The 20,738-nt window shown below is 33.2% G+C and overlaps 5 protein-coding genes across 8 annotated transcripts; 2 read left to right on the top strand and 3 right to left on the bottom strand.

The window, feature by feature from the left end:
* Positions 1 to 1,893: 1,893 nt before the first annotated feature.
* LOC120206799 (receptor-like cytosolic serine/threonine-protein kinase RBK1) lies at positions 1,894 to 3,096 on the bottom strand. Its single transcript, XM_039206383.1, has 4 exons — positions 3,083 to 3,096; positions 2,518 to 2,939; positions 2,183 to 2,440; positions 1,894 to 2,024 (listed from the first exon to the last, which is right to left on the bottom strand). The coding sequence occupies exons 1-4, from the start codon at positions 3,094 to 3,096 to the stop codon at positions 1,894 to 1,896; spliced, it is 825 nt and encodes a 274-aa protein (XP_039062314.1).
* An 83-nt stretch (positions 3,097 to 3,179) lies between these two features.
* Positions 3,180 to 6,222, bottom strand: LOC120206851 (uncharacterized tRNA/rRNA methyltransferase YsgA-like). Of its 2 annotated transcripts, none has more exons than XM_039206426.1 (4): positions 5,866 to 6,222; positions 4,826 to 5,000; positions 4,083 to 4,133; positions 3,180 to 3,637 (listed from the first exon to the last, which is right to left on the bottom strand). In XM_039206426.1, exons 1-4 carry the CDS (start codon positions 6,174 to 6,176, stop codon positions 3,248 to 3,250), a joined length of 927 nt encoding a protein of 308 aa, XP_039062357.1. In that variant the 5' UTR covers positions 6,177 to 6,222; the 3' UTR covers positions 3,180 to 3,247. The 2 variants fall into 2 exon arrangements, with proteins under 2 accessions (XP_039062357.1, XP_039062356.1); XM_039206425.1 differs by having other exon boundaries at positions 4,706 to 5,000.
* Positions 6,223 to 8,890: 2,668 nt separating this feature from the next.
* Positions 8,891 to 9,411, bottom strand: LOC120206800 (L-type lectin-domain containing receptor kinase IX.1-like). Its single transcript, XM_039206384.1, has 2 exons — positions 9,203 to 9,411; positions 8,891 to 9,158 (listed from the first exon to the last, which is right to left on the bottom strand). The coding sequence occupies exons 1-2, from the start codon at positions 9,409 to 9,411 to the stop codon at positions 8,891 to 8,893; spliced, it is 477 nt and encodes a 158-aa protein (XP_039062315.1).
* Positions 9,412 to 14,388: 4,977 nt separating this feature from the next.
* On the top strand, positions 14,389 to 17,879 carry LOC120206855 (serine hydroxymethyltransferase 1, mitochondrial-like). 2 transcript variants are annotated; one of them, XM_039206430.1, is made up of 15 exons: positions 14,428 to 14,517; positions 14,592 to 14,642; positions 14,720 to 14,806; positions 14,891 to 15,012; positions 15,159 to 15,235; positions 15,365 to 15,489; positions 15,614 to 15,706; positions 15,809 to 15,901; positions 16,019 to 16,216; positions 16,290 to 16,460; positions 16,631 to 16,708; positions 16,795 to 16,906; positions 16,982 to 17,092; positions 17,331 to 17,484; positions 17,699 to 17,879. In XM_039206430.1, the coding sequence occupies exons 1-14, from the start codon at positions 14,428 to 14,430 to the stop codon at positions 17,474 to 17,476; spliced, it is 1,554 nt and encodes a 517-aa protein (XP_039062361.1). In that variant the 3' UTR covers positions 17,477 to 17,484; positions 17,699 to 17,879. The 2 variants fall into 2 exon arrangements, with proteins under 2 accessions (XP_039062360.1, XP_039062361.1); XM_039206429.1 differs by lacking the exon at positions 17,699 to 17,879 and having other exon boundaries at positions 14,389 to 14,517; positions 17,331 to 17,485.
* Positions 17,880 to 18,195: 316 nt separating this feature from the next.
* LOC120206859 (protein BRICK 1) lies at positions 18,196 to 19,295 on the top strand. Of its 2 annotated transcripts, XM_039206433.1 has the most exons (3): positions 18,196 to 18,566; positions 18,655 to 18,771; positions 19,015 to 19,295. In XM_039206433.1, the coding sequence occupies exons 1-3, from the start codon at positions 18,434 to 18,436 to the stop codon at positions 19,038 to 19,040; spliced, it is 276 nt and encodes a 91-aa protein (XP_039062364.1). In that variant the 5' UTR covers positions 18,196 to 18,433; the 3' UTR covers positions 19,041 to 19,295. The 2 variants fall into 2 exon arrangements, with proteins under 2 accessions (XP_039062364.1, XP_039062365.1); XM_039206434.1 differs by lacking the exon at positions 19,015 to 19,295 and having other exon boundaries at positions 18,655 to 18,779.
* The last annotated feature ends 1,443 nt before the right edge of the window (positions 19,296 to 20,738 follow it).

The following is a 20,738-nucleotide window of genomic DNA, read 5'->3' on the forward strand; positions in this document are numbered from 1 at the left end:
TTTAATAATTTTTTAATTTTATAAATGTGACTGAATTTTAATATATTGTTAAATAATTATTTTCATTATTAAAATTTTAAAAATAAAAATAATCATTAATTTTTAAAACAATTATAAAATAATCACAATATTATTAACTGTAATTAAGAGATGACATAATATGATAATTTAATAATTAATATATTTATTTTTTTAAATATGACTAAAATTTTATTTTAATATTTTTAAATAATAATTTTAAATTTACTTAAAAAATTTTAAAATATATGAAACACTATAATTTATTTTTAACATTATAAAAAATGTTTATGTTCAGATTCCTTCTCTCATATACATATTATTATCTTATTTATCTTCAAATTTTTCTTGATTTATAATTTATAATTTATCTTATTTATGTTCATATTATTGGCCTGGGAAATTTAAGACTTTTTAAGAGAAAAAATGATTTTAATATATCACGTCAATAACTTTTAAGAGAAATTAATGATGGTAATAATAATAATAATGAGAGTGAATTAAAAATTCAATGATCAAAATACAAGTACCCTAAATGTTTGATGACTATTTTATACTTTATCAAAACATATGATTTTTCAAATATATTTAAAATCAGGTAAAATACACAAATGATTCTATTAAAAGTTATAAAATCATCTCCGATTATAGTACACTATTTTATTGAGTCATTTGATTATTAAAATTATAAAATAGTCACTCAACTATTTTTATGTTTGAAACTCATTTTTTTTTTTTTTTGCTAAACTCATCCTATCTAAAGGGAGAAAAAAGAGAATACTTCTAACGAATCTAAAAATGATAAGCTAAAAAATTATAAAAGAATCAATAATTTAATCAATCAATCAAATATATTTTCTTAACTTTTATGATTAGTAAAATCTTATATTTAACAAATACAGATATAAAAATGGGTGAGTGGGTGGGTGGGTGGGCCCAAGAAAAAAAAAGTGAAGGTATAAAGACAAAATACAAAACAAATAGAGTCGAGGAAAAACTGAGATCCCATTTGTTTGATATTTAGGTTACTGATGTCTTCTTCCACCAGCTTCCTTTGTCCTTTCCCCCCTCATCCATATTCCTATATTTCTTCCATTTTCTCTCCATCATTTAAACTTTAGAGAAATTGATAGAAAGAAGGTGGTTTTGTGAATTAAAAGTCGATCAAAATTAAAAAAGGGGTAAAATCTATCCTTTCATCATCCCTAGACATTCATAAAAAATCTCAATTTAGGGGCTTAAAATAAATTTAAAGAAAAATAAGCCCATTTATATGTTTTACTTGAAGGTAGTACACTTCTAACTTTGAAATCTTTTATGAAACTCATAAATGTGATGTTTATATGTCAGATTAGGCTTGTAGAGTGTCTTTGATAAATAAGTAGGCTGTGATAATTTATGTTAGAAACTTATAAAAATGATATTATTTGATGTATTATTGAATCCATAAATTTTAGAAATTATGTAGGACCTTAAATCCAAATGTGGTTCATTAATACACGATGAAGTTAGTGATCAGTTTAAATCAGATCAATCTATTTTTTTATCATTTTCAGTTTAGATTATTTGAACATTTAAATCAGATTATTTCAATTTTTTTATTTGAATTGAGTTTTACATTTAAGTCGTATTAAGTTGTTTATTCAAATCATTTTAAATTTGAGTTAAACAATTATGAGTTATTAAATTTTTATGATCAATCTTTTCAAAGTCACTAATAGTATAATTATAATCATAAATTATACATAAAAAATTACAAGTATAAAGGTAATCACATTCAATATAATTAATATTATTTGATAGAAATTGTACATATGATGAGACTAATGTTTTATATAAAGGATCAAAATTTTACATATGTAATTTTTTATGATTCTATTTAAGTTTATGAGATTGAGTTTTTATTCGATCAAAATTTTGCATGTCTCGGTGTATAATGCGCCTTCCATCTGCTATACCAATGGCTACCTTAAACCTTGTCTTCCAGTCTAGGCGCTCCGGTGAACCTGCAGAGCCGATTATTTCCCCATTAGTGCAATGGTTATGAATTCATTGACCCGAAAGTATAATTACCGAACTAAACCAGAAACTGCAGCCATTTTGGTTCAACTCTTTTCTTTTCCCTTGATCAACTCATACCAATAGAGAAACTAGTATATGGTACCAAAAAGAACAGAATAAAGGCTGCATTGAGGGGAAAACTGAAGGACCAAGTGCAAGTCTCCATCGATGCTGAATCCGATTAAATGAGCTGCATTTGGGTGATCTATGTGAGCAATAATCCCAAGTTCTGACAAGAAATCATTCACTCGATCCTCCTCTTCTTTCTCATTCTTCATTAGTTTCTTCACTGCTACAACTTGACCATCAGGTAATTGCCCTTTGTACACCTCCGCACGCCCCCCTTTTCCGAGCAAATTCTCTGCAAAGTCAATAGTAAATTTCATAACCATGACAGAGATTGAAACAAAAAGTTAAGCTTAAAATGTTGTTGTTTACCAGGACAGAAATTGTCAGTAGCAGCAGCAAGCTCTGAGTAGGTAAAATATTTCCATGATAGCTTAGGCACTGCCATGAAATCAGTACCAACATCTTGTTCCTCAGAGGCATGGAGTTTTAGCAGCTTCGACCTCCTTGAGTTCTTCCTGGAAATATCATAACTTGGCAGCAAAGGAATAAGAGAGAAACTTCGAGCTGATTTCTTCTCAATTTTTCCAATTAAATTCTTCCACTGCAAACCATAAGAATCTGGGTTCCCTTTAATTTTGGGAGAAAATGAAGTAGAATTGCTGCTGCAGCTGCTGGTATCAGAGTCCGACCCCACCACAGGTATCTCCAGTACACATCTTGGAGATGGTTGATCGTTTACCGATTCATTTCTCGTCTCCAGCTCTGGGTTTTTATCTAATTCCCTTGACAGGCTTACTCACAATCTCCAAGTTTTTACTGTATATTAGCCCAAGTTTTCTATAGCACCCTCTACAACATAGACAAGACCCTAAGAAATATATAAATTACTCGGTTCCTGCGATGAAATAATAATAATAATAAAAAAAAACCGTACGCATGTGGGTTCATCTAGAATGATGAGTAAATGCATACCAAACTTAAAGATATGTGTTCAAATCCCCCTTTCCCCAGGATAAAAGGAAAATGAAGACAATTGGCAAGAAAGAAATGAGGAAATCAACAATGGTGGGAAATGGAGCACTAAATCAGACTTCAATCTCTAGTTTTTAGGCTGTAACATATACAAGAAAATCCCGCCAGCAACAGAAACGTTGAGAGACTCAAATTTTCCTGACATGGGAATGCTCACAAGCTCACATTCCAGCTGCGATTTCTCGGACAGCCCACGTCCTTCACTTCCCAAAACCAAGCATAGTGGAGCATGCACTAACGAGTGTACGAATTCTTGGGATAGTGAAAAAGGTTTTTCCGTTTTCCAATCAGCATCTGGATGGCCAGCTAGCATCTTCATGTTGAATGTACCTTTCAAGGTTTCAAGATGGCTCCAACTGCCGGAAACTATAGGCAACTGAAAGGAGGCTCCCCGGCTCGCTCTGAGTGCCTTCTCATTGAACGGATCACAACAACCTGGAAGAAGAAATACACCTCCCTGTTGGATATTGATCAAAATAGAATCAGACACAATAATGGAATGCAGAAATTTCTACACAATAAAGACGACTGCATTGGAGAAAAGTAACAGGGGCAGAAATCCGACTATGATGAGCAAAAGTTTATGTCAACCAATAAGTTCAACCCTTCTATTGTTGGTTCAAGTAGCTCAATAAAACACGTGATTGGAATTTTTCAGCAAAAGATAGGGGTTCATTGTAGGCATCATTGAAGAGTTTCAAAGCAGTTAACAGATTAGCATGTTTATGTATTCATAGACGGCTGCAAAATAATGTTATAACAGATTTACAGAGTATTATGCTAAAATTATATGGGAAGCATTCATGTATATGAATACATAAGGAAAACAAGATGAACTGTTGATAACAAGAAACAGACCGGAAGAAGAGGAAAAATTTCAGGTTAAAAGTTTCATTCCTTACCCACTGAAAGGCCATAGCTGATCTGATTAATGTACCAAGATTACCAGGGTCCTGCAGGGATAATTTCACATGAATCAGAGAAGATCCCTCAAATCAAATGGTGCAGTTATAGCTTAATGATTAAATGGCATTGCATGATTATATCATTGGATTTAACATGTTTATAGTGTGTTACGAGGAAACCTATACTATTTCATGAGATTGCACATAAAGGCAAATAAAATAAAGCACAGGATGACGCATGCAATGTATTTGGGACTTTATTTGAAATGGATCTTCTGTCAACGAATCTTATTAGTTGACATTACATAAGAAACAGTATAACATTGAATTCCAGCAGATACGCCATGAGGAGGTTGTAGAGAGAAGACTTTGCGAACAAATATGAGAACACAAAGATACACCTTTTTTGGATGCATCCTAAAGAAAAGCTTTAGTGATTATATGATTTCCTCCAGATGCTTAAAAAGGAGTTCCGATAATTACTTTGATGTTCACAGTGACAGAAGACAAGTCACTGTAACTTCTTGAACATTTAGAAACGTTGACAAATATTGGTCATCTTTTTAAAAGAAATGTGTAGTAACTGTCTTGATAAAAATGCTTCAAAAGTTTGCAATCACCTGAATTCCATCAAGAACTAAAATTCGATGTGTGGATGGGAACCAACTCTGAGAATCAGACTTGTTTTGATCAACAGATAAATTTAAAAAACTGGTAGGGAACCTCATCAAGGCAATCGCCTCAATAGACTCAGCTGATTGCACCCCAGAAAGTTTTTTCATTACCGTGGAGCTTATTCGCACAACATGACCAGAGTGAGTATCTAGTCCTTCAGGAATCTCAGCTTTGTCAAGTAGTAGCAAAAAGTCTATTACAGTTTTCTCTTGTGAAGCTTCTTTATACCAGTATATTTCCCTGCAAAAGACATGTCATAATAACTTAGCTTAACCCAAAAGAACCATAACCTTTACATGTCTAACTTCATGCAAATTGCCTTCAAGATGATAGCTTGAGGAAAGAAGGAAAACCCAAACGAGAGGCATATTATGTTAACTCATTAATCAAATCAGTTATTGACATAACAGTAAAAAGATCCATAAGTTCTTTAATTGACGTGGGTGTAAAATCTAAAGGTCTGGCCCCAAATCAACGGTCATGGGGATTAAAAATTGCAGTTGCGGCAGCATTTTTTGTTGCATTACGTTTATCGCGATTACGGACATAGTAGATTTTATTATAGATATTGCGAATGTGTAATAACAGTTTCGGATGACACCATTATTGTTATATAATGGCCACTATTCAGGTAGCGGACCACCATTTAAATCCCCACGCTAGTTAGCAAGAAGACAATTGACAGAGAAAACATAGCATTTGACTGCAAAAAAAGAAAAAAAAAAAGCTGTATTTCTAATCAGCTGAGATGATACCACCAAGTCAGTTGAAGCACTGCTAAAGGCTAAAAATCGTAAGTTCCGTAATCCTCAAAACAACACCAACAAGCTAATGGAGCAGAGAATATCGCACTTTATATTAAAATAACATAAAAAATAGAGTTAAATTCTCGTTTGAACAAAACAAAGAAAAATCTACTTCACAATTAAAAGAAGGGGGTGTAATTGGACATTATCCTGTTATCTTCTCATCATTTCTCCATTTCTAAGCAACAGAAGTACTATAAAGCAAATAGCACAGGATAAAAGAAACCCATCAGAGGTTTTGGGCAATTAACTGAAAATTCAAAGAGACCCAAACCTATGGCTTTGAATAGAAAGGTTACCTGAGAGGAGTAGTGCCAACAACAAGGACAGAAGCATGAGAATGGCGATAAGAAGAGCTGTTTTTGAGCTTAAGACAGTGTTTTACAAATGGGTTTGAAGTGCTTGTAATGGATTTAACATGGGATGGCAATGCAAATTTCAATAACCCAGAACTATCAGCATCATCGTCAATATCGTGAAATCGACTGCCAAAAGACTTCCTTTGGAATTGGGTCTTTGTTTTAGGGATTGAAATATCGGAATTTTGATTTAGTAGATTCAAATGTTGAGGATAACTCGCTTGTACCCAAGGCGTGTACGAGCATAGCATGCTTTCTCTCTGTGTAATCTAATCTATGGAGTCCTGATTATCCTATTTTATCATAGAAAATACAAATACATTGGGCATCTAAAAGTAACGATGGACAAATTATACCTGGTTCACAAAGTTAAAAAACTTGAGGCCCAATATTTTTGCAACCCCAAGCATGTCTATTGACGGTTTAAAAGACATAAATGATATGATTGATGATGTTTTATTGATTTTAACTATTAAAATTTATAAAATTATCATTCGATTATAGGACGTTGTTTTGTTGAATCTCGTGACTATTAAAAGTTATAAAATTATTATTTGATTATTCATATGTTCTACTTATCATTTTCCGTTAAAAAATTAGTGGTTATCTGCGATAAATGTTAACCTTCCGATTAGAATACGATAAAATTTTTATTCCAGAACCTTTTGAGTTGTATAATCATTTGAAATTATGGAACTAGATTTTATTATATAGTCCAATTAGCTGGTTAACGTTCAGCTTAGACTATAATCAATTTTTTAACAGAAAACGACGAAGTTTGGAACATATGAATAGTTAGGTGACTATTTCATAACTTTTAATAGTTAGGGGACTCAATAAAATAACACCCTATAGTTAGAGGATCATTTTGTAACTTTTAATAATCGAATGACTCAACAAAGCAACGTCTTATTATCGGGGATCATTTATGTACTTTACCCTAAAATAATTTACTATTTTCATACATACTTTAAATTATTTTCTAATTTAGTATCTTTCTGTGTCAAATTAACTCTTGATGTCTATTTTATTAGATGATGATTATACATGTTATCTTCTAACAATATTATCAATCTTCCTTTAATCGATTCAATTCAAGAATTCCATATTGAAAAATGTGACATGCTATGATATCCAACCTGATCTGAATGCTCTGGAATTATGGTTTTCTTCTGTTATGATGTCTGGTGATATTAGGGGTGTAATTATCGAAATGGTTTTAACACTAATTTGAGTAAGTAAAACGTTAAGAGTTAAAATGTTTTAAAAAAATATGGTCCAAAGTAACATTCAATCGAATGTTAAAGGTGTTTTAAAATGTGAATGATAAGAAGCATTTTTTTCGAGAAGATGAATAATATATTTCAAAAACTTACCACACCAAAAGATCATCAAAGGAGATTGGAGTATTACAACATCAAATTTTTATATGAACTCTCATCAATTTTAAGTGGTTTTCATGAAAAACCAATATGAAGAGAAGAAAGAAAGGTGAAATACAAATATTTTAATATCGATCTTGTTATAAATGACGACAATCAGTGATTGACCGATAGTGGTAATTGTAGATGTTAATGATTTATTACAAGGATCAAATTGATACCCAAACTAAAGTTTAATATCCAAAACTGAAGCGTTTCAAAGTTTAATAACAAAATCGATAAGTAAACTAAAGTCCACAAGTAAGAAATGACCATGTTATCTATCATTAACGATTTAATGATCTAGTGCCCTAATTGAACCCGAAATTAAAATTTAGTGCTAAAATTGATGTAATTTAAAGTTTAAAGATAAAAACGATACACACCTTAAAGTTCAATGATATTTGTTGTAGCCCTTAATTATATTTATTTTATAAAAACATATTAATTATAACATAAATTATAAAATATACAAGAATATACTTATAACACCTTATAACACCAATCATGTTATAAAATCACAACTGAAAAAAGGAAAACATTTAAGGTTTTTTTTGTTACTATGCATTTTTTCACTATTGATTTATAATTTTATCTCATTTTAAATAAAATAACTACAAATTATTACTTAATGATCTTACACAAGATTGGTAGATCTATATACAAATCCTTTATGATTCTAATTATGATCATTTATTAAATATTTTTTTTATAAATAATTCTTATATAAAATATATTTTCACTCAAATGACTACTGCAACGACATCTAGTATTTATTAGTTTTAAACTAATGCATAGCATGTGCTAATTAATATACTTATAATATTAATAATAAGAATATAGCTATAACATCAATTATAATAATAAATTTATAATATCAATTATAAATATTATAATTAATATATTATATAATTGATGCCACATATATATTTTATAATTATATGATATAATTGAATATTTTTATAAAATAAATATAATAACTTAAAATTTTGAGTCAACATTGATCAATGGCATAAATAAGTCAATTAAGAAATACGATTAAATTAATTAGGTAAATTATCAACCTAATAGGATAACTGGAGAAGAAATTGGCCTCAATTAATTTCTGTTCTATTCAGTGATGATGTGATTTGTTGTAGACTAATGACCGTGCATCAAATATTATATATAATGTTAAACATTTTACTATTAAATAAAAATACTTTTTATTACTAATTGTTTAATATATATTAAATATTTAACTTATTTTCTAGGCATTGATGTAGTACCCAAATCTTCCGATGGTACTTACCGTTGGGAGCGATGACGGCTAAACAGCCTAAGGTAATAATCGAGTGAGTATGTACAAAGTCCCATATGGATCGTTATCAAATAACAAAGCCAATCGGAGACATCATAGACATGAAGACATTTTACAGTACAAAAGTGTGATGGGTGGCTTAAGGCTCGGTCCTGAGGTTCGAATCAGTCATCAAAGGTTCAATGTTGCTGCCAGTGCTTGGTGCAATAGGTTGATGATATTGATATGTAGGAACAGGCATTTCTTATGGGAGAATTGGCAGTGCCACATCAGAATCAAGAACCTGAATTGCTTGCCTGATTGAGGGTCTTAGACTGCTATCAGGGTGAGCACACCACAGTCCAACAATCATGAGACACTCTATCGGTTGTTCATCGAACCCTGCAACCAACCTTTCATCAACACCTGCAGAAAGGTTCTGAGTTCCATAAAGATGCCAAACCCACTTCACCAATCCTAGATGGAAATTTTCTTCCACACCTGTAGCAATCTCCAAGGCAACTATCCCAAAGCTGTACACATCGGATGCCTTATAGCCCTACCGGTTCTCACGTACTCTGGGGCCATGTAACCTAATGTTCCTGCCAATCCTGTTGTCAAAGGGCCTAGCTCATGGTCCATTAACCGAGCTAATCCAAAGTCACCAACAGGGGCGTGGTTGAGCCGGCGCAAACTGCGCAACGGCGTAGGATCCCAAAAAAATAAGAGCCCGAAATGACTATTGAATCCGGCAATGACCGATGCCGACTGGCGGTTGGTAACCATTCTTCTTCTGGAAATGAACCATGTCGAAACGGTTTTTTTCTTGAAGGGTGAAAAAAGGTAAGATTTAAAAAAAACCACATTGATTCTTAATTATCTCTTTTTAATTTAAAAACAAATGCGATTTAAAAGACCTCTCGTTTCGAAAAATTTTGAATTTCCCTTACGATCAAAAAAATACGGTTCAAAGAGTCGCCACCAATCTTTGATTAAGGTGTGATTGGGCAGCCAAAAATGCTTTGTCATTTTAAATAAAAATTAATTTTAATTAAAACAACAAATTGAGGTCTGCGTTACCAAAAAATGAGTTCGGGAGTCGATTACGTGTGGGGAAGGATTAGCACCCCCACAACGCCCTAAATCGGTACCTAGCCGATTAATTAACGTCTTTGCAATGAACTTTACAAATTCGAATTTATTTTAATTTTTGATCCCATAAAATAAAATGTAAATTTGAAATATTAAAAAACACTCAAACAAATTAAATTAAAATTACCAAGTCATTTTAGAAAGATAAAGAATGTTCGATTATTTACAAATATCGAGATCAGATCTTAAAGATATAACAACCTTTTCTCGATATATTTAAATAAACGAACATTTCTTTTTCTTTCGTTCCCAAATTTTAGGTGACGAATCAAATTTTTTGGTTTCACTTTCGGGATACACTTTTAATTTAAAATCATTAAAAGCGGACCTCAAATCAGTTATGACTGCCCACTTACAATAATTTTAAATTAAAAGGGCATTACCCTTAATCTAATTATGTAATATGTCGAGTTATACACATGAGGCTAACATGCAAATTATGCAAAAGGATGTCACGCAAAGATTAATTAAAAAAATATGTTACATCTAAATCCATGCTTATGAACCACGTAATAGCATATGCACACATATCATCATCGTTCAAACCAAGGATAAGTATACATCATAAACGGATCCTAACTAATCACATATGCATACACATAAGAAACTTAAACATGAACTAAAACGTAACATGTAAAAACTTGGAGCCCTAATGTCTAGACCACAAAAAACGAAATAACCAACATTTATAACCAAAATTAAATGCGCATGAAATGCAAAGATCAAATTAAAAACACAACATATTAGATTTAAAGACGAAAATGCCAATTAACCAAAATTACGTGCCAAATGCATAAACAATAATAAAAAAAACATAAACAGGTGACCAAGAAAGAAACACTTACAAACATGAAGAAAAAATTATAAACTTGGAAAATGTGATTTAGTGACTCAAACATGACATGCAAAACAATGAAAGTCAAAAGTCAAAAATAGCAAAATTTAAAAAACATAAGACTGGGGACCGAAATGAAATGCACGAAAGCTATAGGAACAGAATTAAAAACATAAAAACTACAACATAGGGACAAAAACGAAACATAAAGAAAATTAACAGTTCAATGTCTGAAACGGCAAAGATTAAATACAACAACACTTAAGACTAAAATTAAAAGCGGATAAAATAAAGAGACAAAATTGGAAACAGGAAAACATTCAGTTTGGGGACCAAAATAAAAATAAGCACAAAAACTAGAGGGATTAAACGACATTTTCACCCTAAGGATTCGGTGGCTAAAAGTTAATTAACCATAAATCTATAATATATATCCTAATTTTAATCTAAATCTAGACTAAACTTAAACCTAAACACACAGCCGCTCAACCTCTCCATCTCCTCTCTTCCACGCACAGCGCTGCACCTTCCCTTTCTACTCATTCTCGACCTCCTTCTCCGATGGCCACTGACGAGAGCCTAAACCCAAAGCCTCCCTCTGCTCACCGACCCCCGCTAAGGAGCCGGAACAACCCAGGTAAACTCTAAAACCCTCGTCCTCTCTTTCTTGTTTTATTTTATTTCTCAAACTCTCACCTAATCTTATTTGTTTTGGTTTTACCCTTGAAATGTGTTTTATTATTATGCTGCTTGATTTAATAACTGTTTCGAAATGAAGACATAGATTAAACTGGAAATCGAAATAAGGATGAAAAATACCAAAAAACTTCTCCTTGCTTTCAATTGCTTCTTTGATTCCAATGCAATGGTGAGTGAAACTCTTATTACAATGTATGTTTTTTTTGAAGAGTTCTGTCCACTGTGGTTAATAAACACTTTTTCCGTTGTTGCTTGATCCTCTGTTGGAATTGCTCTCTGGTTACTGCTGATGATTCTCTGCTCGCTAATTCCCCTGTTCTGTCCCAAAAACCGCCCCCCCACTGATCGTGTAATTTTTTCTTTTAAAACTGCCCTCCTCCTTTCCTTTAGTTTTCCCCTTAAAATTAATGATGGGTGGTTATCTCCTAAAAACAAAAACTGCTAAAAACCGACCCTCAAACTGCTCTCTTCTTGTGCATATATCTGTTGTCTATTGGGCTTGAATGGGGCCTGTAATTGGTTTGCTTCGGCCCTGCTCCGACCTAGACTCGGATAAAAACGAGCATCTACAAACCAGACGCACGGCTTTGAAAAGAGTGATTGGCCTTAATATAATACTGTAAGGCGAAACTCCATTAGAAAAGGTTGGGAACACGAAAACAGCTGTAATACAGCTAAGCATTGCCCTTGTCTTTGGGGAACACGAAAACTAGAAAACATCACCCATTTGGTGTAATACACATGTATTAATACTGCTCATTAATATAATATTGTTCATTAATAGTCAGTGGGAGAACCACACCATTAATTTGGTGTAATGCAACTTTTGCTTGGATGCATAAAAAGGGCCCCTTGATATATAAAAAAGGGTCCTTGATATATAAAAAAGGGCATATAAAAAATATATCATGTGGTCAAATACTTGGGAGAAAACAAAATGGAACTTGGATGCATAAAAAGGGTCCCTTTATAAAAATTTGTACGGGTCCCTAGATAACCTAGCCACAGCCCTGGTCACCAAGCTTAACATTAAAGCTAGAATCTAGCATTACATTGCTTGATTTGATGTCGCGGTGAACCACACATTGCTGCCACTCTTCATGAAGATATAGCAATGCGGATGCCAAGCCTCGAGCTATTTTGTACCTACCAGGCCAATTGATAGGAGCTTTCTTTGGGCCGAAGAGGTGGTTGTCGAGGCTACCATTTCATGTGAATGATATCAACAAGAATACATTTTAAAGAAATAATTAATATTACATTATTTAACAAAATGAATAAGTTATATAATTTATGAATATTAATATTTAAATTATTTTATTTTAAAAATGCTATAGTTCAAGGATAAAAATATAAATAAATATGTGGTATATTGAGTTTAAAAATCGTCAAACATCTTTGATAATTATTTAAAAATATATATATATATATATAACGATTTTGTAATCTACTTTTTGAGTTAAATCAACTCAATTATCGATGTACAAATAATAACATTTAAAATATTATATTTAATTAGTTGGTAAAAAGTTAAATAAAAAATATGATATACATGTAAAATATTTAATTGTATATATAAACTTCATTAATAATTATTAACGGTTGATGGAACAAGTTTGTTTCATCGCTCGTCAGTGATTTATCTCTTCCAATTTTGGTAGAAAGTCATAATTGTTGTTGAAACGGTCATTAATCAATATTTCTCTTCCAATCAATGACTATTTCTTTTTTTTGAAATGGAATCGGAAAACGAAATAAGGGTATTTTTATATTTAACCTTAAATATTTTATAAATAAAATATTAAAGAAAAGGAAAGAGCCTCTGACAAATTAAATCTTAAATTTCTCACATTTGGATATAAAAAGAGCTGTTGAAGATAAAGCAATTGATTCCACAAACGAATAAGATGCATAAAATAAAATCAGATGAAAACAAAATGATACTGATTTTAAGGTCAATAAAGTCTTGATATTGTCGAGGCATAAATAATACTCCAAAATATCATGGTTTAGAATTATTTGAGGTTTAACTATTATTCTTCGATATATTTTTGATTTTTTGTTTGGTTATTTAAAATAGATTATCAATTATGTATAACAAGTTTTAAAAATAGAAATCATTTATTTAAGTACTGTGACTACTAAAAGCAGGTATAGAACAAGAATTTGTAATGATGTGATATGAGTAAGTTTCTTCATCTTGATATGAGTTAAAATCTAAATAATTGTGGACAGATTAAAATAATTACTGGAAATAGGTTATTTTTTTTAACATAGGTTATTTAACGGGTAATGCTATTTCACTGTTATATAGAAAATGTGAATTGATGTATTTAATTTTTTTAAATCAAATTGACTTTGCAGTAATTTTTTTTGCCTCTTTTGACAAAATATAATTTGCTTATCTAAATAACAATAATGTATCTTTATTTGTATTACATTTTTATATTTTTTTAATATTCTAGGGTGATTATAAGATAATAAATATATGTTCAAAATCTTTCTTATAATTGACAACACACGCTCAATGATTAAACTCTTTGAACCGAAGATCTCTAAGAAGAATATCATTCCCTTTGACCATTAAAATCAATTGATGGATTCAACCTGATGCGTATATTCAAAGGAAAAGGTTGGTGGCAACATGACGGATAAGTTCCGGGAGAAAAGATTCCAAGGTAGGCTGTGTGCCAAAATCTGTCTCAAATCACACCCAGCTTTTTACTTATATTTCTCGTATTAATTCTGTGGTTAAGAAATAGAGTTGTGGATAAGCCCTTCATGGCTAAGTTTTATTCTCTATCTTCCGTAAAAATATATCAACTTATAACCAACTGTGGAAATCTAAGATTTTAGTAACAAAGTGCAATAAGATTATACACGGAAACATCATGATTGCATGGAGACAAGGGCGGGTCTTACAAAAACCAGATGGAACCAAACTAAACCATGTCCGAAAGATTTGATTTGAACCCACAAATTAGCTTCCATTTCCAACCATCAAAAGCTTACCCTCACCCAACGCCACAAACAAAAACCTTAGCTAACACACAATACAATATCATCACCCCTCTCTTCCAAAATAACATACTTCTTCAATAGCAAACAAGAAAAATATGGCCATGGCAATGGCGCTTCGACGACTCTCCTCGTCCATCGACAAGCCTTTACGTCCTTTCTTCCATGCCACTTCGCTCTATTACATGGTTTCTTCTCCTTCTCCTTCTAAATTTCAATAGCCATTTCTTTTTTAATCTTTTTTTTTTGTTGGTGAATGCAGTCGTCTTTGCCAAATGAAGCTGTGTACGAGAAGGAGAAACCTGGGGTCACCGTAAAGCTCTTTTTTTATTATATAATTTTAAGTTCCATTTTACTTAGTTTATATTGAAAATACTCTCTTCTATGCAGTGGCCAAAGCAATTGAATGCTCCACTTGAAGTCGTTGATCCTGAAATTGCTGACATCATTGAGCTTGAAAAAGCACGCCAATGGAAGGTTCCTTCATATTCAACTTTGCTAAAATACATAGTTTCAAGAGTTTTATAATTTTAGTGAAATGAAATATGTTTGCGTTCAAAGGGACTCGAACTCATTCCATCGGAGAACTTCACTTCGGTGTCCGTGATGCAAGCGGTTGGGTCTATCATGACCAACAAGTACAGTGAAGGGTATCCCGGTGCTAGATACTATGGAGGGAATGAGTACGTTCAACTTTCGCCCTACACTCATTTTCATTCTACCTGTATATTGCTTAGCTAACCATGATGAAATTGAAAAATAAACTAGAAAATTAGAGTTTTTGATCGTAAAAGTATGTTGAAATTTGCTTTCAAGTTTCATCTTTTAGGTACATCGACATGGCTGAGACTTTGTGTCAGAAGCGAGCTCTGGAAGCATTCAGGTTAGATCCTGAAAAATGGGGAGGTAAGAGATATCCTCTAGTTTCATGTTGATGGTGGAAGAAGATATTATATTATGTTTGTGAAACAACTTTTGATGCTGTTTTGGGCCTAATTAGCATTTGGTTGTTCATCCAACTCTGTTGTATGGCAGTGAATGTGCAGCCCCTCTCTGGTTCTCCATCCAATTTCCAGGTTTACACTGCACTCCTAAAGCCTCATGACAGAATTATGGCACTTGATCTTCCTCATGGTGGCCATCTCTCTCATGGTTATCAGGTACTTCTAAATTCCATATCTAAATGACTGCAAATCAACAGTTTCTTAGGAGCTCTTCTAGTTCCTATCAGTATTTTTTTTGGTTGCAGCTATATGCTTACAGTTTCCTTCTGTGATTGATTAGACGGACACCAAAAAGATATCTGCTGTGTCCATATTTTTTGAGACAATGCCATATCGGTTGAATGAAAGCACTGGCTATATTGACTATGACCAGGTATATTATCGGTTCTCGAACTCCAATTGCTTCTTAGTTTATCACTGTGTGATTGGTTTCCTTAGTCGAATATTTTCTTGACATCGAAGTTTTTAATTGTAGTTGGAGAAGAGTGCAACTCTTTTCAGGCCTAAACTGATAGTTGCTGGTGCTAGCGCTTATGCACGTCTGTATGATTATGCACGCATTCGAAAGGTAATCATCTTTTGAATTATTTGAAGTCATCCGGTTAAGATTTCCAATATGTCATACATGGAAGGAAGTTCATGTTTTTGACCCCATTCGGTGTCACATTGGTAATGCATTAACCAGGTTTGTGACAAGCAAAAAGCAATAATGTTGGCAGACATGGCACATATCAGTGGTTTGGTCGCAGCCGGTGTCATCCCTTCGCCTTTCGAGTATGCTGATGTTGTCACCACCACAACTCACAAATCACTTCGTGGGCCTCGTGGAGCCATGATTTTCTTCAGGAAGGGAGTGAAAGAGATTAACAAACAAGGGAAAGAGGTTAGTTTCTGAAAGTAAACCTCATCTCTTTCAAGATGGAAGTGGCACAGAAATTTAGACTTTTTCCCTGCAGGTTTTTTATGATTACGAAGACAAAATCAACCAGGCTGTCTTTCCCGGACTTCAAGGTGGCCCGCACAACCACACGATTACCGGTCTAGCAGTTGCACTGAAACAAGCGACAACTCCAGAGTACAAAGCCTACCAAGAGCAAGTTCTCAGTAATTGCTCTAAGTTTGCACAGGTATCATTTGCATGATGTAGCAGAAGTTGTTATGCAACAAAGCATGGAGAAATCTCTTGCCTACGAGGAGTCATTCTTAGGGACATGTTAGATGATTTTAAACAATAAAGATCGGTTTCTCTCTTCTCAAATGCAATTGTTTTAACAACCGAAATCTCCCAAATTTGCAGACTCTGGCTGCAAATGGATATGAACTTGTTTCTGGTGGAACAGAGAATCATCTAGTTTTGGTTAATCTGAAGAACAAGGTAAGAGCATCTTGGACAAATTAATAAATCTTCACTAAAAGTTTTCATGTGCAAGGCAATGCTCTTTTATTGAACGTTTTCTGTAGGGCATTGATGGCTCCAGGGTTGAAAAGGTGTTGGAAGCAGTTCATATTGCTGCGAACAAAAACACTGTACCTGGAGACGTGTCGGCTATGGTTCCTGGTGGCATCAGGATGGGTAAAGGCTCTTAATATTAATGTACTTATGCTCGCTTGACATAAACTTATTCCGACAAATCCGGTTGTGCTTCAGGAACCCCGGCTCTTACGTCTAGGGGATTTGTTGAGGAGGACTTTGTTAAGGTAGCAGAATACTTCGATGCTGCTGTGAAGTTGGCTGTTAAAATCAAGGCTGAAACAACAGGTTTTTGCAAGCCTTTTTTCCCTCTTATTATACTCTTATCTCTGGACTTCTACTTGTAATTCTATAAGTACTTGTGTACAACACTTCTGCAGAATAGGCATATGATCCTCCTAGAATCTTTGAATTCAAAATATACAAAAAACCAGGAAAATTGAACATATCTTATCTGAAACTCGAAACCAAGTAGCATAGCATTCTGCTAATTCTTGGCTGCATGCTATTTGTTTTTGTTAACAAGGGACAAAGCTGAAAGATTTCGTGGCCACACTTCAGTCTGCTCACTTTCAATCCGAGGTTGCGAAACTCCGCCACAATGTCGAGGAGTACGCAAAGCAATTCCCGACAATTGGATTCGAAAAAGGAACCATGAAGTACAAGAACTGAGCAACCAGGTACTCGACTGATTTCACCTAGTTAAGTCTAATTCCCTTACTTTCTGATAAAGCAAATTAGTTAGACATCAAAAACCAAAATTTGTTGTCAGAATCTATATTAGGTTCCATCTGATGAGTTGTTATGTTCTCCGTATCTGCAATAAATCATGTTCTGGTTCTGTTATTCTTGTTGTCATGCCTTTTTGCTGATTATTCATGTGTTTGGACACAGATATGCATGTGCCAGTATGAGATTTCTTAGTGGTGGAGGCAGACCAGGAATAAACCTTTACTAGGGGGCCAATTTGAGTACAATGTAAATTAAGCTTTTATGGGTCTAAACGAGGAAACTTTGATATGAATATCTACTAAATGTGCATGCATGCATGCATACATACGTATGATTTGAAGCATGGAACCTGTTTTGAGACGTAATAGTTTTCTTGTTACTCCAGAATTTGATTTATGTGGTAAATGTCATGTTCATGTTAGTGAATAACAGAAATACTCTTTCATCCAGTGGCGGCATACAATGGAGACTAGTGAGGACATGGCTCCACACCTAAAAAGAATATTAAAAAATAGAATATATATATTAAAAATTTTTGATTCACTTAAACTCATGAAAAAAAAAATCTGAATATCCGATCTAAAAATTTAAATATTTAAAAAATAAATACTGGATAATTTGTATCTGAATTGATGAATTAACTAGTTGAATATCTCGATTGAAATAATTTTGAACACTCTCGTTGAAAACCTAGAGGAAAAACATGCCAACCATAAACCCACAACTAACCCAATGATCAAATCCAACTACCAACACCAACCCACCAAACCGAGGAACAAATATAAAAAGTTTATAACAAATATAAAAGTTGAGGAACAAGCGAGGCGAAGATTGTGAAAATCAGCATTTTTAAGGGGGAAAACAGAGGGAAAAAGTGAGAGGAAAAGGGAGAAAGAAATGGCAAGAGCAGGAGGGATAACGAACGCCGTGAACGTAGGGATAGCAGTCCAAGCCGATTGGAAGAATCGCGAATTTATCTCTCACATTTCCCTCAATGTTCGCCGCCTCTTTGAGTTTCTCCTTCAATTCGGTAAATTTTACTTATTTTCCTTTCTCTTCATTTTTCATTTTCAAGCTCCATTTTCTTTTCTTTTTAAATGTTAATTGTTTGTTTCCAGAGGCTACGACGAAGAGCAAATTAGCATCACTAAACGAGAAACTCGACACCCTGGAACGTCGTTTGGAGCTTCTTGAAGTTCAAGTTGGAACTGCTTCCGCTAACCCTTCTCTTTTCAGTACGTGATTCGTTTTTATAATTGTATTTCTTTCCATGTCGTTGTTGTGGTTCTGTTCCTCTCATAGTTTTCGACATTGTAGAAAACAGAGTTTTTTTTTTTATGTACAGTAACCTTTGTCGACTAGTGAAATTTGCTGTTTGTTTCTTTTGAATCTGTTGTATTTGTAAGACATTAGCGTCTTGCTGTTGCATTTTTCTATAATTCAACTTTCTCTTGATTGTAATTTTCTTTTTTGTTCAGCTTGCTTCAATATTTTAGCTGCTTAAAAAGCATACGTTCGTAGAAAGGAGAATTTATGGTTGTAACCGAAACATTAACACAAGGTTAGCCAGTTTTTCCTCCAAAAACAACGATTCAAGTGCAAATAATAGTCTAAAGGAAGAGGCTGAAGCACTGCTTGACAGCTGAAAATTCTGACTTCCACCGTGATAGACAAAAGGAAAGTGGATTTAATTGTGATGGTTGGTTATCTCCTTAACTAGAAGAAAACCAAAATTGTGGGCTTGACTGGATCCTAGATTTGGATCTAATCCAAGAAAAAGAAGTAAAACATTTTTCTTTATGCAGAAAACTTGTTGTCAGTTAGCTGCACTGTTGCGTTAAAAGAGTATTTTTCATCTAAATTTAGATCTATTTTACTTGAACTTTTCCTCTTGCATGACTTGCTTGTTAGTCTGCTCAAGGATATTAAATAAATAATTAAAACGGCTTCTTTTGGCTCTCTTAGCCATCAGTTCATTTATCTTTGAATTGGTTATAACTTTTAGATGTTCACAAGGTCTCTTGTATGTTAATTAATGTCAATTTAAACATTCTATGTTGGCAATCGCTATTGTATCTCCTGCAGTTGAGTTTTCAGTCAGTCAATCTGGATTCATAATGGAAGTTGTCTGTTTTATAGTATGGTTAGACATAAGCTGCTCGACTTTTCCGTAATTGAGATATGGTCGTTTAGCTATAGGTAGATTCAAATAGTGATCAGTTTGCATATATTTCAGTATGTATTGCTGCCCCAGTTGGTGGATTCTAAGATGATGACTTATAAAATAAGACTTTTATGTCATTCTCGAATTTTCAAGTTCCTTGAGTTGAGGTAGCTTGACAGGCCTTCACTGTAACTTCCTTGCAATCAGGTAGGGTATGGTAAATAGATCTGAATACTCCTTGGATCTCAGCACATTCTAGAGTATATGTCTGTATAGACATTGACTTAGCAAAAACATCCTCTATGCTAGTTATGGAGTACACCACACCTGCATTTTCTAGGAGGTAAGGTAAAATCAATTCACTTTGAGAGAACATAATAATACAGACTAGAAAAATACCTCAAACCTTTATATACATAAACTCAGAATGCAATTAGTTGATGTAAGCTTCATGGTAATGAATTTATTTACCCACTCTTTTGCGTGAGACTTTTTTCTATTGCATTTTCTCTTAGCCATTAGTTTTTGTCATAAAGGTAAAGAATAACAGTTCCAGAAGTAGCAGTAACTGTGGCAGATCCATATGCAGCAGTACCACTTGATTTCCAAAGACATGCAAATGATATACAAATGCAAAATATCAATACACTTTCTTTTAAATGCTTCTGTTGTTTGCAAAGAGTCATAAAAATTGGATTTTGTTTCATTCTTGATGGTGGTTTTGAGCTTTTCAATCTAGATGGGTGATCATTGTCAAGTTGAGCCACATAATATCTAGTTTCGCAGAAAAATATATAACCTTTTGTTAAAAAAAACTACTTGCATTATAATCACATTCAAGAAATGAGATAAGAGTCTGGTAGTAATCCCTGAAGTTCATTGTTACCTGCTTATATCCCTGAACTTTATACGATGTATCCTCTATACTACTAATCTTTCAATTGTTTCATTTATAGCACATGGCAGTTGCTAATATGGATGTTGAAATAGAACTGCGTCGTTTATTAGAAGATGATTAAGAAAAAAAAATGTCGAATG

Source organism: Hibiscus syriacus, unplaced genomic scaffold (assembly GCF_006381635.1).
Source record: "Hibiscus syriacus cultivar Baekdansim isolate YM2019G1 unplaced genomic scaffold, ASM638163v2 tig00014064_pilon, whole genome shotgun sequence".
In the NCBI taxonomy this organism is placed as follows: domain Eukaryota; kingdom Viridiplantae; phylum Streptophyta; class Magnoliopsida; order Malvales; family Malvaceae; genus Hibiscus; species Hibiscus syriacus.

Coding starts and splice junctions, on each gene's coding strand:
- LOC120206859 (XM_039206433.1), top strand. CDS start 18,434: ATGGCAAGAGCAGGAGGGATAACGAACGCCGTGAACGTAGGGATAGCA. Junction 18,567..18,654: donor TGAGTTTCTCCTTCAATTCG/GTAAATTTTACT, acceptor GTTTGTTTCCAG/AGGCTACGACGAAGAGCAAA. Junction 18,772..19,014: donor CGCTAACCCTTCTCTTTTCA/GTACGTGATTCG, acceptor TTTTTTGTTCAG/CTTGCTTCAATATTTTAGCT.
- LOC120206855 (XM_039206429.1), top strand. CDS start 14,428: ATGGCCATGGCAATGGCGCTTCGACGACTCTCCTCGTCCATCGACAAG. Junction 15,490..15,613: donor ATCTCTCTCATGGTTATCAG/GTACTTCTAAAT, acceptor GTGATTGATTAG/ACGGACACCAAAAAGATATC. Junction 16,217..16,289: donor TTAACAAACAAGGGAAAGAG/GTTAGTTTCTGA, acceptor TTTTCCCTGCAG/GTTTTTTATGATTACGAAGA.
- LOC120206799 (XM_039206383.1), bottom strand. Junction 2,441..2,517: donor TACTGACAATTTCTGTCCTG/GTAAACAACAAC, acceptor TTGACTTTGCAG/AGAATTTGCTCGGAAAAGGG. Junction 2,025..2,182: donor CCTTTATTCTGTTCTTTTTG/GTACCATATACT, acceptor TCGGCTCTGCAG/GTTCACCGGAGCGCCTAGAC.
- LOC120206851 (XM_039206425.1), bottom strand. CDS start 6,176: ATGCTATGCTCGTACACGCCTTGGGTACAAGCGAGTTATCCTCAACAT. Junction 5,001..5,865: donor GTTGGCACTACTCCTCTCAG/GTAACCTTTCTA, acceptor TGTCTTTTGCAG/GGAAATATACTGGTATAAAG. Junction 3,638..4,082: donor CAGCTATGGCCTTTCAGTGG/GTAAGGAATGAA, acceptor AATATCCAACAG/GGAGGTGTATTTCTTCTTCC.
- LOC120206800 (XM_039206384.1), bottom strand. CDS start 9,411: ATGGTTACCAACCGCCAGTCGGCATCGGTCATTGCCGGATTCAATAGT. Junction 9,159..9,202: donor TTAGGTTACATGGCCCCAGA/GTACGTGAGAAC, acceptor CGATGTGTACAG/CTTTGGGATAGTTGCCTTGG.